The sequence below is a fragment of the Rhinolophus ferrumequinum genome, chromosome 11 (genome assembly GCF_004115265.2).
Source record: "Rhinolophus ferrumequinum isolate MPI-CBG mRhiFer1 chromosome 11, mRhiFer1_v1.p, whole genome shotgun sequence".
Lineage (NCBI taxonomy): Eukaryota > Metazoa > Chordata > Mammalia > Chiroptera > Rhinolophidae > Rhinolophus > Rhinolophus ferrumequinum.
In genome coordinates, this window is record NC_046294.1 from 6,869,191 (window position 1) to 6,883,591 (window position 14,401).

Consider the following 14,401-nt stretch of genomic DNA (forward strand, 5'->3'; position numbering starts at 1 on the left):
CCCCGGGCCGGGCAGGTGACCATCTCGGTGGACGGGATCCTGACCACCACAGGCTACACGCAGGAGGACTACACCATGCTGGGTTCGGACGACTTCTTCTACATCGGGGGCAGCCCCAACACGGCTGACCTGCCGGGCTCACCTGTCAGCAACAACTTCATGGGCTGCCTCAAGGATGTGAGTGGGGCTCGGCAGGGACTGGCTCAGCCCGGGCCCCGCCCCTGTGCTCAGGGTGATTTAGTCTGACCTGGCCAGGCGCCGGGGCCTCTGTGCCTCCCAAGTTCATGGTGGCGGACCTTCCCTCTCTAAAACCCAAGGCCATGGACTCCATCAAGGGGCTGCCCTTCTCTCACTTCTTGAGCCTCCGAAGGCCCCCGTCCTCTCCGAGGACCCTGCGGCTGGCAGCTGCTGGCCATGACGACTGAACACCTGTGTTTCAGTCGCGGCTCTTCCAGTCACTAGCTCTGTGACCCTGGCCCAGTCCCCTGATCTGTCTAAGTCTTAGTTTCCTCATCTATAAAATGAGTGGTCAGTATCTACTTCTTAACATGGGTATGACACGCGGATGAGAGTATAAATGAAAATACTGTCAGTTGGGAAATGTCAACGACATGTTTGTTGGTGGTGGTTGTCATTATCACGGGCCACCATGCCAGTGCTGGACAGGGGCACAGCACAGAGAAAAAAGTGGGGTACGGGGTGCTCGTTCACAGCCTTGGTGCATGAAGTTCTAGAACAGAGGCCAAGCCAGGGGTGGGTAGTGCTGAGCAGGCACCTCCCGGGGCGGGGTGGCAGGGTCCCATGGTGCTGGCGGCTGCTGGGCAGGCCCGCCAGGCGCTAAGCTGCTTCTGCTGCTTCATTCCCCGCTCCCTGCAGGTGGTCTATAAGAATAATGACTTCAAATTGGAGTTGTCCCGCCTGGCAAAGGAAGGGGACCCCAAGATGAAGCTGCAGGGGGACCTGTCATTCCGCTGTGAAGATGTGGCTGCCCTGGACCCTGTGACTTTTGAGAGCCCCGAGGCCTTTGTGGCCCTGCCCCGCTGGAGCGCCAAGCGCACCGGGTCCATCTCCCTGGACTTCCGCACCACTGAGCCCAACGGGCTGCTGCTCTTCAGCCAGGGCCGGCGGGCCGGGCCCGGGGCCGGTAGCCCCAGCTCTTCCCAGCGGGCCGACTACTTCGCCATGGAGCTGTTGGACGGCTACCTCTACCTCTTGCTGGACATGGGCTCTGGGGGCATCAAGCTGCGGGCATCCAGCCGCAAGGTCAATGACGGCGAGTGGTGCCACGTGGACTTCCAGAGGGACGGGCGCAAAGGTCAGGAGGCCTCTGGTCTCTTCTCCTCTCACCCTGGTCGCCCCGTCCCCCGCCCCGACCTCCTCTCCACGTCTCTTCTGTCTTACAGTTTCCTGTACCCTTCGTGCCATCTCCTCCGCTCCTCTCTGGCCCCCCAGCCCCTCAGGTGTCACTACTGTCATGGTGCCTGGGCAGGAGGAGCCTAGTGTTCGCAGTCAGTCAGACCTGCGTTCACCCCTCAGCTTCCCTGCTTACTGTGCGTGTAACTTGGGGCCCGTCTCAGCTTCCTAATCTATAAAAGGAGTCATTGCATCCGGGTCATCAAGAGGAGAAAACAAGAGGACACTGTAAAAGCATTAGCACAGTGCTTCCCACAGAGTAGACATCCCAGCCTCCTAAAAAGGAAAAAATCTTCCAAGCACGCCTCCCTTCTGTCTAGATCCATTCAATTTTCTTTGATTAAACTCACTTGAGAGGTTATGTACTGAGCCCCCACTATGCCAGGTGCTGTCCCAGGTGCTGGGGTAGGAACAGCAGTGAACTCCATAGTCTTTGCTGTCACAGAGCTCCTGTTGTGGAGTGTGTGTGGGGGGGAGGACACTGATGGTGGCCGCCTCGTGAGGACTCCAGCACCCTAAAGCAGCAGAGCAGAGTGCCAAGGTCAGGCAGGCGCTCTTTCTTGAACCTTCTGTTGCTTCTAGCCACCCCGTCCTCCACGCTGCCTTCTCCACCTCCTTTTCCCACCCTCCTGTTGTTTCCTGCCCAGTTCATCTTGTGAAACACAGGAGAATTATCTGAGACGGAGAGAACGGATATAAATGAGAACTGACACATTATCCAATTTAAGCACTTACCACTGTCAGCTAAATTTTTGTGCTCCCCCAATTGTCACCGCGCTGGGCCTTCGAGTCTGGGTGGAATGATCATTCCCCGACACACAGTGGGGACGGGCGCTGCCACGGCTCCCGGGAGTGTCAGCGTCTCATGGGCTTTCTATTTTTTTCTCTCCCTTCCTCAAAGAAAGGCTCACTCTTTCTTGATCCCCAGGCTCCATCTCGGTGAACAGCCGCAGCACCCCATTCTTGGCCACCGGGGAGAGTGAGATTCTGGACCTGGAGAGCGAGCTGTACCTGGGCGGTCTGCCTGAGGGGGGGCGGGTGGACCTGCCCCTGCCCCCCGAGGTGTGGACGGCGGCGCTTCGGGCTGGCTACGTGGGCTGTGTGAGGGACCTGTTCATAGACGGGCGTAGCCGAGACCTTCGGGGCCTGGCCGAGGCACAGGGGGCTGCGGGCGTCGCCCCCTTCTGCTCCCGGGAGACGCTGAAGCAGTGCGCGTCTGCCCCGTGTCGCAATGGGGGCCTCTGTCGCGAGGGCTGGAACCGCTTCGTCTGTGACTGCATCGGGACCGGCTTTCTGGGGCAGGTCTGTGAGAGAGGTGAGGCTAGTCACCATCCCAGGCGTCCTCGCTGCCGCCCCAGTGTCCCCTCCTGCTCAGCGTGCCCCTCATAGACCAGCCCTGGGCCTGGCCTGCTCGTAATGATTCTCTCGGTCTTCTCTCTCCCTGCACGGCTGTTGCCTGTCCCCGGCCCCTCTTCCCCCCCCACTCCTGGGGCAGAGGCCACGGTCCTGAGCTACGATGGCTCCATGTACATGAAGATCATGCTGCCGAATGCCATGCACACGGAGGCGGAGGACGTGTCTCTGCGCTTCATGTCCCAGCGGGCCTATGGGCTCATGATGGCCACCACCTCCAGGGAGTCGGCCGACACCCTTCGCCTCGAGCTGGACGGGGGCCAGATGAAGCTCACTGTCAACCTCGGTAACCACCCCACCCCGCGCTCCTGGCCCCTTCCCTGCCCTTCCCTCTGACTCACACCCACTCTGTCTGGAGAAGCCGGTGGGGGCGCCAGCGAGAGTTTGCGGGTGGGGAGGGTGGGAGCCCCCAGAGCTCATTCCCAGCGAGGATGCATCGTGTAGGGCGGTGCTGTGTGCTCGGCAGCCCTGTGTGGGGGGGACCCCGAGTGCAGCCAGGCCATCTTTCCGAGTGTTTGGGGTATGACAGCTGCCCTCCCAGGGTACTCGCGTGGCTTTTGGCGTGTCTGTCCTGCGTGCACACATGGAATGACATAGCTCACTCTCGGTTGTCAGCTTATCCACGTGCTCATTCATGGGTTCATTCACTTGGGGAGCACGGGAGAGGCCCACTGCTGCTGAGCCCGCGCTCAGTGCAGCGGCGGATCCAGAGCTCAGGAGCACCCGCCCGCGCTCAGCGCTCTCATCGCTCTGCGCTGGAAGGGCGGTGTCTGCGTCTGAGTGTCTGTGCGCGTAGCTGCACGTGTGACACTGGAGGCATTGGGACATGTCGTCTCCCTTTGTCTGCTTTCACATCTGAATGGAAGACGCCCGATCACCAGCTAGGTGTTGCTCCCTGTTTTATAGATTGTTAAATTCATTTACTGACTTATCCAGCATCACGAAGCTGGTGACGGGGGTGGGGGAGGGAGTGGGGGGAAGAGCCCAGGCTCAGACCTAAAGTGCAGGGCGCCTCTCATTGTCTCTAACACAGCTGGGGGTGCGGGGCTGTCAGGGGCCCTTGCTGTCAGAGGGCTTGTGTCTCTGCCCCTGCCCAGAGCAGGCCATGGCTCCACTTCAGGGGCAGCCCTCGGGCTGTCCTGCGGGCAGGACCATAAGGCCTATTGGGGCAAAAAAACCTCAAGTTCACTCATTCAGCTAATATTTATGGGACACCTCGTAAGTGCCAGGTGTGTTCCAAACCTGGGACACGACAGTAGTGAATAAGATGAGGTCCCTCCCGTCATGGAGCTTTCAGCCAGAGTGTCGCTAGAAGTTAGAGGTCCTAAGCTGTCCAGGCTGGGCTCACGTCTGTCCATTTCAGACCAGCCTCTCTGAGCGTATAGGCGTGTAGTACCCAAGGCCACGGGGCTCCTTGTTTCCTGGGCCTGGAGGAGAAGTGGGGCTCCTCCGAGTGGATTAGAGTCCTCCACTGGAGACGACACAGAGCTTTGAGCTTTTACAGATTTCCGTGGAGTCTCATGCTAACACTGGTCTCCAGGCATCTCTGGGACAGACTGTGGCCTTTTGGGGGCCCATTACCTTGTTAATCAACATATATGTATCTTTTCCTTTCCCCTTTTGGCCACCTGGCCTTGTACTCCTGGTACCAGGATCCGCTGAGCGAGGCAGGGGCTGCGGGGGAGGTGCGCAGGTGGCCAGGGCCTCAGAGTGGCTTTAGGGTTCCCTGAAGTTCTGCTTCTAACTGTGATAGCAGCCCACAGAATGGGTGGCGGGTGGCAGTGCTGCCGGGGAAAGCAGGATGGGAAGCAGCCTTTGGCCAGCACTCCTCGGGTCTGTATAGCACCCCTGGCACCCCGGAAACAGTCACAAGAGGAAGGCACCAGCCCACAACCCCACAATTGGCCCTGTGCTTCTCAGACCTGCCAGGTCTGCGTACCCAGCATGCAATGCCCCCTCCCCCGTCATGTGTGTGTTCTCTGTGCAGCTGTGCACGTGGCTCTGTGTGCATGGTGGGGACACAGCAGGGAAACTGGGGGCTTCTATTTGCAGGGAGGGCAGGTGCTGCTTCCTCACTTGGACTGCCTTAGGTTCCCCTGTGAAGAAGCTTGGGTTCCTTTTGATTAGACAGGAGCCGGTGTCCTTGGCCAGAAAAAAGTACTCTGGTGGGCCCGCAGGACTTTCACCCTTAGGTTCTACTTCCTCCTTCCCATGGACGCGTTTTTTTGTCTGTGCCACATAAATACTTAGAAGTTAGAGAAAAGGTGGCTCTCAGGATGATAGCCAGCAGGACAGTCCTCTCCCTTGCCTCTCACCCTTGGCTGTGCCTGGCCCCGTGCAGACATGTCATCTCTAACACAGCTCACGACACGCTGTGACCAAATGCTGGGCGCAGACGCATGTGTCCACAAGTACTGAGAGATGCGTGTACAGGGAGGCGTGTGGCCGCTGTGTGATCACACAGACACACAGGCTGTCCACACCCCCCACCCAGCCTCAGGCTGCGAAGGGAAGAGCACTGGGCCTGGGGCCAGAAGATCTGGGTTCTAGCCCTGGTGACCTTGACTGCTGGGTAAGTCATTTTCCCTCTCTGAGCCTCTGTTTTCTTCTCTGTAAAATGGGGATAAGAATCCTTGTTCTGCCTACTTTCTGTGATGGTTTTGAGGCTCAAATGGAATAATGGGAGTGAAGACATTATACGGATGCAAGACACATGGGTGGAGACTCTCCAGCCTTCTTGAGAGAAAGCTGTCCTGGGATAGGGACATAAGCTTAGTCAGGCCTGGGGGCTCGCTTCCTTCCACTTCTCATGACCCAGGCTGGCCTCCAGCTGAGGAACTCTGTTCTGTTCCCCATCCCGCTTGCTACACAGGGCCTGGGGGACCTCACAGACACGCAGCACCACTGACGCCCCTGGGGCACGGAGAGAAGCCTGGCAGGGCTTGGACCCTGGTCTTGCGGTCTCATCCTATAGGAGGGAAAGTCAGACTTACGCAGGCAGCTTGTCAGGTGTCAGAGGAATGACGCAGACTCCGTGCTGGGTCCTGACCCAGCTGTCTGCCAGGGACCTGTTGGTGGGGAGGAGGCGCTGAGTGAGTGCCTGCCTCAGGAGACGGGTGTCTGCTAGGCCAGAGTGGGCCAAAGAGGCCCTGCTGCCTCCTTCCAGGCCGAGGATTTCCGAGAAACCGGACTGTGCCTCCTGCCCCGCCCCTGGCCTTCAGCACATCTGTAGACACTGCAAGTTTTCAGAGCTCTGCAGTCGGCAGCCCCTGAACAGAGCAGCTGTTCTGTCCCTATAGGACCGTAGAGTGTCCTGGATTCCGCACCCCGTTCCAGTGAGACTGTTCCTGGGTGCCTGGTGCCTTGGCTGTGGCCCCTGCGGCCAGTGCCCAGTCTGGCCGCCTACCTCTCCTCACCTTCCCTGGAGTTGCCCTCCCCCAGATGTGCCAGTGAGACCACGTGGAGGGCGCGTTGTATGAAGGAATCTTAGAACTGGAGGGGCCCTTAGAAGTCACCCCTTCAGCCCGTCCCCACTCACACGTGGGCCTGCCCTTCCCTTGTGCTCAGATGCCTGCTGTGTCAGGAGCTCCCCACCTATGGGACGGCCACTCTAATCCCTGGGTCATTCTTCCTAGGTGGACACCTCCCCTTCTGAACTTCCCAGTCATGGACCTAGTTATGTCCTCTTCAGCCTCACAGAGCAAGGCCAGCTCTCATTCACATTGTAAGCCAGGCTCAATACACATTAGATCCCAAAGCCCTTTAATCCCTGGGGCCGTGGGAGGGCACGTGTGGGGCTCCTGTAGGCTGGGCTCCTGGGGAGACAGTTCGGACTGAGAGCTGCACCAAGCGTGCACGCTGCCACTCTGCGATGTCACTTCCAAGATGACACTCTGGCCAGTGTGCTCCCGAGGCTCCTTGCGTAGAAGCCTTGCCCCCGCCCCCTCCAATCTGTGGGGCCAGGTTGCGGATGACAGGGGTGGACTAGATGGGGCACGGGAAGCCCGAGTTCATGCCCTGAGTTCCTAGCCATGCAGAGGACTTCTTTCCACCTGTCTCATCACACATTTGTACTCTCACCCTGGTCTCTAGGTACACCCAGTGCCTTGAGTCTGCACAGACCCGTCAGTTCTGTCCATTCCCCGAACTGGAGGCGCAGGTTACTAGCTGATAGGTTACCAGCTAATGCTCCCTGAGCTGCGCTCTGGGTGGGTGTGTACACCGCAGGGCTGCTTCTCCCACTCATCGCAGTACCTCGCTTTCCTCTGGGATGGTGCTGGCTCCCTCCTGGAGTGCCCATCTTCCACGAGTGCTTGCTTTCCTCAAACCCCACGGGAGTGGGGGCTCCTGAGGGTGTGGTCACTACAGAGGGTGGGCCTGGAGCTGACACCTCTTCTCTGGACAGATGGCGCCCATTCATGGTACTCCCCTGTTGGGGTGGGGAAAGAATTGAGCTCTTTCCTGGGCCTTTTCCCCCCCGCTCAAGGTAATTGGCCCTCCCTTTCAGTCCCCTTTTTTCTTTTTTGGACCCTTCATTGGTGAAGACTCTGCTGGCCCGGAGAGAGCCCCCGTGACCTGAAGCCAGGCCTGGCACCCTCCCTCCCTCACCCTGACGTTCCTCTCCTCCCCCTCTGTCCAGCCTCTTCCCTCTGTTCCCCCTTCCTCTTTTCTCTGGGCTCCCTCTCTGCCTCCTTCCTCTTACTGGGACTTCTTACTTCCCACTGTGTCTGCCCCTTGACCTTCCTCGGCCTCTGCCCTCCCTTGATGCCAGGCTGTGGCTCAGGGTCCTGGCTGCTCCCCCCCACTCTTCTGCTGCGGTTGACAACGCGTGTGGAGCTCAGCTGTACTGCCCGAGGGGCCCATGCCCCCCAGAGCCACAGGGGAATCTGTTTACCTCCACTGCAGGAACCTTCAGGGGCCCAGGGGAAGCCAGGGTGCCCCCACTCCCTTTACTTCCTGGGCCCTGGGGTTCTCTGCTGAGCCTCTTCTGGGTGGAGCCCCAGGAAGCCAGGGTATTGCTGTTAACCAAGGGCTGGAAGTCAAGGGCCAGCCTGGTGAATACCTGTTTCTTGCTCCCAGCTCAGAATCCTCTTGTTCAAGTCCCTCTGCTCACAGGGAGGGAAGCTGAAGCTCAGAGAGAAGAGATTCACCCGGTCACATAATGAGATTAGGACCCAGCCTTTCTGCCTCCTGGTGCAGCACTTTCTGCAGGCCCCTGCCGTCCGGTCTGAAGGAGCGATGCAGACGTCCAGGGCCCTAAGACCCAACTTCACAGGACTCTGGTGCTCTGTGCCCTCTGCAAGGCTGGCCGGCTGGCATGTGTGGGTAACGTGTCCCCACCAGGGGGTCGGCCAGAGGCCCTAGGGCCCCTGGCTGTAGCTCTGTGTACAGTGTGCTTTCTGACCACGTGGGACCTGGAGCTGGAGGCTAGCATCGCAGGGGCAGGAGACTTTGCTTATGGTGCCTGCTAGTCCCTGAACTGCTGTGTCCTCAGAAGTCATACTTTGGGGGTCTCAGTGTCCCCTTCTGTGAGGCTTTGGTCCCCTCCCTAGGAAAACAGATTAATACTAGTTCCTCTTTAGGGTTTGGGACCACCGGGTCCCCAGTGATAGCCTGGCATCCCCCAGCTTAGGAAGGTGTAGAAGGAAGGTTCCTGTAGGGGTGGTGCCAGCCCCCTGGGACTTTGGGGGGACATTTGGGTACGGGAAGGGGACGCTGGGGCAGACCCCTCCATTTAGCTCAGAGCCCAGGGGTCGTGGAGAGTGACATGTCACAACCTGGGCTCTGAGCAGGGAGTTGTCCCAGAGCAGGGGATGCAGGGACTCTGGCCTTCCCCACCCATCTCCCTCCCAGAGATGGGGAGATGTTGGGTTGGCCAAGCCCTGAGCCCCCCAAAAATCCCCTGTACGCTGAGATTCCCAAGGTGCCCCTCTCCCTCAGACAGGAGAGGCCTGGGCCCTTCTGAGAAGGGAAAAGCAAGCCCTCTTCCTATCACCTGACTACCCTGCCTCCTAGCCCTGGGGAGGGTTGGAGCCCTCTTGGGGGCAGGAGGGAGGGGAGAGGGCACCTGGGCACGCGTGGTCCCCGGAAAGTGGCCCTTGGGGGAACCCCCACCCGCAGACACCCCTCCCTATGAAGGATGTAAAAAAAAAAAAAAAACTTGTTCTGCCTTTTTGTCTCCCCTCCCCTCTGCCCGCCCCATGGCCCCCCCAGACTGCCTGCGCGTCGGCTGCGCACCCAGTAAGTGGCTTCCCTTCTTCTGCAGAGCCCCAAGGGGCTTGGGACGCTGGACACTGGGATCTGGGGAGGGGTGGAGGAGGGAGGAGAAGCCTTTATTCCTGGCTGGCGTGGGTATTGGGCATGGGTGTGGGGAGGGGAGCTGGAGTGGGGCTGCTGGGGAGTGTGGTTGTGGAGGGCAGAATGGGCCAAAGGAAGCGAAACCGGGGAGAGTTGGTGGATGGTCCGAGGTCAGCATGCTCACCGGGTCTGGGAAAAGGGAGGCCGGGAAACCTCGTCACCTCAAATTCTCAAGAGAATGGGGCAAAGACTTGCTGGCAGCAGGACGGCCCACCACCCTTTATGGGCAGGAAAGGAGCTGGAGAGGGGCAGGGATAATCTGCTGCATCTCCAGGGGTGGCCACAAGGGGGCGGGCGAGGCCCACTGGAAAGGAGATGAGGGCTTGAGGCCAGTGGAGGCAAACGTCACAGGGCCTCAAAATTCAGCCCTCCACAACTCCTTTGTTGGGTGGGGGCTGAGTTTCCGCCAGATGGGGGTGCTTCTCCAGGTGACAGTGGCTCTCAGCAGGGGTGAGATGGAGAATGAGTGTGGACATTTCTGGACACCCCCGTGTGCTGCCTCAATGCTGTCTCTGCGTGTTTCCGCATGGTGTGCCCTGAGGTCACGCAGAAGAGCACAGGAACGTGGCAGGCACAGGCAGAGGGACTGTGTTCAGCACATCTCTGTGTGTGTGTGGTATTTGTGTGCGTACCCCTGGTGAATCCTGTGCCCTGCTGGTGTGAGTCCTGAGGGCCCCAGGGGTGACCTGGGAGCGCTGCAAAGTTCAGCATCATCCTAAAGGTAAATAGGGTTGTAGACTTGGGAGCAGATAATCCTGGTCTTGACTAAATGGTCGTAATCCCTAAGAAACATTCCCGTCTCTGGCCATGCTGGACGAGCTGTGTGTGGTTGCGTGTGGGGTGTGTGGAGTTAACTGGTTTGTGCAGAAAGGCCACACTGGGTCCCTGTGTAGATGGGGGAGCTGTGGGGGTGTGTGGAGGTTCTGCTACCAGCAGTGAAGCTTGGGAGCTTAGTGGGGCTTTTTGAAAGTGTGAGGTCTGCATGTATGCTGGGAATTTAGCTGCTGGCTACACACGTTGCCCCTGAAGGTCCTTTTAGGAGGCTGGGGGACAAGTACATTGGTTGTTAGGACAGGAGTATCTGTGTGTAGGGTCTTAGGGCACAACTCAAGACGCACGATTCACACCGATTCTGTTCAAATGGCACCTTCGGGTATTGTACCAAGTGGTGGTTCTAAGTGTGTGGGTTTATGACGGGGGATGTAGAAAGCTGTTCGTGTGAGTGTGTGCACCTGTGTGCATGGCATGGCCAAGTGTGTGCGGTCAGTTGTGTGTGAACCTGCGTGCACACGAGTGGGTGGTGAGGCGCCGTGCCTGGGCTGGTACATGAAGCCATTCGCGGGCGTGTACAGGTGCCATGCTCACTCCCCCCTTGGTGCCGCAGGTAAAGGCCCCGAGATGCTCTTTGCGGGGCACAAGCTCAATGACAACGAGTGGCACACGGTGAGGGTGGTGCGGCGTGGCAAGAGCCTGCAGCTGTCTGTGGACAACGTGACCGTGGAGGGTAGGTGTCTGGGGCCAGGGGTGGGCACATCTCTACTGACCTCTGCTTGGCCCCATTCGGGGTGACCACTGCAAAGGTAGCATTCCTTCAAGCCACCACTGTCATTGCTCCTTCAGGGTGGTCTGTGGTGGGGTCCTGGGCCCCAGGGGCCATTTCAATACCTTGCAGGCAGCATGTCCCCGGAAGCCTGTCATCCCAGGACTGACGAGTCCTACTCCTGGACCCAGGAGCCGTCTTGCTGCCAGCACCGACCTGAGGGTGTTCGCTGATGTCTCTCCCATGTGGCCTTTGTGTGGAGGGGAGGCTTCTGGGGACCCACAGCCCCACTCGAGGAACGATCCTACGGTCCGTGCCCCAAAGCCGCCCCTCACCTCTGTCTCCCGTCCCGAGCAGGACAGATGGCAGGAGCCCACACGCGGCTGGAGTTCCACAACATTGAGACGGGTATCATGACGGAGCGGCGCTTCATCTCTGTGGTGCCCTCCAACTTCATCGGGCACCTGAGCGGGCTGGTGTTCAACGGCCAGCCCTACATGGACCAGTGCAAGGACGGTGACATCACCTACTGCGAGCTCAATGCGCGCTTTGGTCTGCGTGCCATCGTGGCCGATCCGGTCACCTTCAAGAGCCGGAGCAGCTACCTGGCGCTCGCCACACTCCAAGCTTACGCCTCCATGCACCTCTTCTTCCAGTTTAAGACCACAGCCCCCGATGGGCTTCTCCTGTTCAACTCAGGCAACGGCAACGACTTCATCGTCATCGAGCTGGTCAAGGGGTGAGGTGCTAGGAGTGCACCACTGTCAGGAAGTGGTCCCCGCTCCCTGCTGGCCGAGACACGGCCTCCCCGCCACTGGCTGAGTGGTCTCATCCCCCCAAACCACAGGTCAAGATTCAGGTCCCCAGCCACCAGCCAAGAGGGCGAAGCAGGACCCCCTTCTGCCCTGGCCACTCCCCAGTTACTTCCTTGCCAGGGGTTTTCCAGTTCTATCTGTTCTCCGTTCACTGACCTGCCCAGGCCCTCGAGCGCTCTCTACAGGCAGAAGACAAGGCCGTGTCCTTGTGACCTCTTGCCTGAGCAGCTCTGTCCCTGATCCCAGGGGCCCCTGCTGCCCCCCCAAAGCCCTCCTGCTACCAGCTCCTCTTCTGAGCCTGTCACAGGGGCCGTCTCCTCCATGGCCCTCCCTCCCCACATTCGCCCCATGACCAGTTTTTGTGCCACTGGTCTGGGTCCCTCCATTGTGGGGGCTCCCTGCCTACCCCGTCCTCCTGTGGCACCGAGGACCCCTGACCGCTGTAGCTCCTCTTTCCCCTGTCTTCCCAGTATTGCCCCTCGCCTTGACCCAGTGTCTCCTCCCTACTGTGGGGCAGGTACATCCACTACGTGTTTGACCTGGGGAATGGCCCGTCCTTGATGAAGGGGAACTCAGACAAACCAGTCAATGACAACCAGTGGCACAACGTGGTGGTGTCCAGGGACCCAGGCAACGTGCACACGCTCAAGATTGACTCCCGCACTGTCACGCAGCACTCCAATGGCGCCCGAAACCTCGATCTCAAAGGTGGGGCCTGGGGCCTCTGGAGCAGGCCTGGCCCTAGCGCTGACACCCCTCAGCCCCAGCAAAATCACCCCTGCCCTGGCGCTTCCACTCACGGCTCTCCCTCTTCCCTCCCCGTTCTTTCTGCCTCTTTCCCATTCCCCACTGAGTCCACCCTGACATTTTCTTGTCAAAGATCTGCTCAGCTCCTCTGCGAGGCTGCCCTCTCAGCACTGGAAGCCTGGTCACAGGATGTGTGTCATGGGGAGCTTGGTGGCCTTACTCTAGAGCCAGGAGTAGGTAGCCCAGGCCTTCTGTTTGGTCCTGTCCGTCCTCTGAGGTTGAGAAGCCTGCCTTGGCCGAGGGATGGGGACAGAATGGGGAGCTTAGCATCCTGGCAGATGCCGCTTCTGGGTGGGGTGCGGGGGCAGTTGACGAGGGGAGGAGGGAGTAGCAGTTGCCGGGTCCCCGAATGCTGCCCTGGTCCTATGCTTTGGGCATCAGCTGGGCCGGCTCTGGGGACTTTTCTGGACCCAGGCTTCCGTGGTGGGCTCAGCATCACACCAGGGTCCCACCTTCCCTAGGGTGTCTTTAGTAGCTGGTGAGCAGTCATCGCCTGCCCCCAGAAGGGCTGGTTTAGAGAGCGGGAAAGGGGAGGATAAGCCTACACACTGGGGTGTTGTAACAGGCGTGAGGGCGAGGCCTGTGGCTTTTGCGGAGCCCACTGGGGCAACGTGGGCGACTGCACCACCCAACGCAGCTCTCAGCTCCACAGGGACCGCTGGGTGTCAGTGACTCAGACTGTTCCAGCTTGGGGAGGATTCTCAGAGGCCATTGAATTCATCCCCCTCTTGGAGAGGTGGAAGCAAGCTTCCGGAAGCTAGATGGTTTGCCTGAAGTCACAGTGAGCAGGAAGCCCGGCTGGCACTGGAAGGCTTGGTCAAATCCTGGGCCGGATTGTGCGGCATAGTGCTGCCAATTCTCCCTGCTCCCAGAAGGGGGCGATATGTCACAGACAACCCCCAGTGGCAGCAAACCCAGGGGTGGGCTGGGCCAGTCTTGTGTTGCATTGAGCCCCTGGCCAGGGCATCCAGGTGGATCTGTCTTGCTGAAACTCTGCTACGGGCTGGCCAAGGTTTCAAGAAGTTAGGTTCCACGTGGCCAGGCTGTGATGTGGGGATCGGGTGTCCCTGAGAACTTCCCGATGTCAGCAAGAGTTCCCAGGCCAAGCCTTCGTTGTCGGAGGAAGGGAGCTGGGCTTAGAACCTGCCCCAGGAGAGAGCTCAGAGGAGGGAGAGGCCTGAAGGAGTTCTGGGAATGGGAGACTTCAGAAGGGGGGGCGGGGGTGGAGGGATTTGGGGCTGCACATCTATGAAAGGCCCTGATTACAAGCCGGAACTGGAATCAGATGTGTGGGAGAGAGCATGGAGCAGTTTCCTCCAGCTGCAACCCCCCAGATCCCCAACCTCCCCCTGCCCCCTGCATCTGGGCTTCTCTGGGAGAGGAGCAGACAGATGGCAAAGTGGAGAAGGAAGAAGGAAGAGGTGGGGGGCGGGAATTTGCAGGACGCTGGATCTCTGTAAGGCAACTGGAGTCTGGGATGGGACACTGCACGGCCAGGAGGATCTGACAGCTAGATTCAGAGTCCTGGGAGGGGAGTGGGGACGGGGAAGCGGAGGTGTTGACCCCACTCCCTTTGCAGGGGAGTTGTACATTGGTGGTCTGAGCAAGAGTATGTTCAGCAACCTGCCCAAGCTGGTGGCCTCCCGGGATGGCTTTCAGGGCTGCCTGGCCTCAGTGGACCTCAACGGGCGCCTCCCGGACCTCATCGCAGATGCCCTGCACCGCATCGGGCAGGTGGAGAGGGGCTGTGACGGTGAGTGGAAGGTGGAGGAGTTAGATGTGACCCTGCAGGCTGCAGGAGGGCCAGCTGCAGATGCAGACCCGGGCAGTAAAGTGGCATTCTCAGATCTTGTACGAGCCTGTTCCCCCCACCAGCTCTGGGGCAGGGTACAGGGGTGTGATGGGTCACTTACTCTCCCTATTGCCTCCCATCCTGGCCCCTTACCATAGTTCAAGGCCAAGCCTAGAAGTCCTTGAGCCCCCCCCCCCCAATCCCTTCTCCCCCCTTTCAGCCTGGCAGAGCCGACAGCAGAGTCTCAGCCTGGCCCTGAAGCTT

At 59.5% G+C, this 14,401-nt stretch overlaps 1 protein-coding gene across 32 annotated transcripts in view; it reads left to right on the top strand.

Annotated features, from left to right (window-relative positions):
- NRXN2 (neurexin 2) overlaps positions 1–14,401 on the top strand; it is a 104,962-nt gene that overhangs the window by 48,477 nt on the left and 42,084 nt on the right. For 13 of the 32 annotated variants that reach the window (XM_033119629.1, XM_033119641.1, XM_033119613.1 and 10 more), the window contains 9 exons: positions 16–177; positions 877–1,315; positions 2,342–2,728; positions 2,909–3,112; positions 9,040–9,066; positions 10,559–10,687; positions 11,081–11,462; positions 12,056–12,246; positions 13,925–14,098. In XM_033119629.1, the coding sequence (XP_032975520.1) occupies positions 16–177; positions 877–1,315; positions 2,342–2,728; positions 2,909–3,112; positions 9,040–9,066; positions 10,559–10,687; positions 11,081–11,462; positions 12,056–12,246; positions 13,925–14,098 (2,095 nt within the window). The remainder of the gene's footprint in view (positions 1–15; positions 178–876; positions 1,316–2,341; positions 2,729–2,908; positions 3,113–9,039; positions 9,067–10,558; positions 10,688–11,080; positions 11,463–12,055; positions 12,247–13,924; positions 14,099–14,401) is intronic. The other 19 variants (XM_033119642.1, XM_033119643.1, XM_033119632.1 and 16 more) reach the window with 2 other exon arrangements.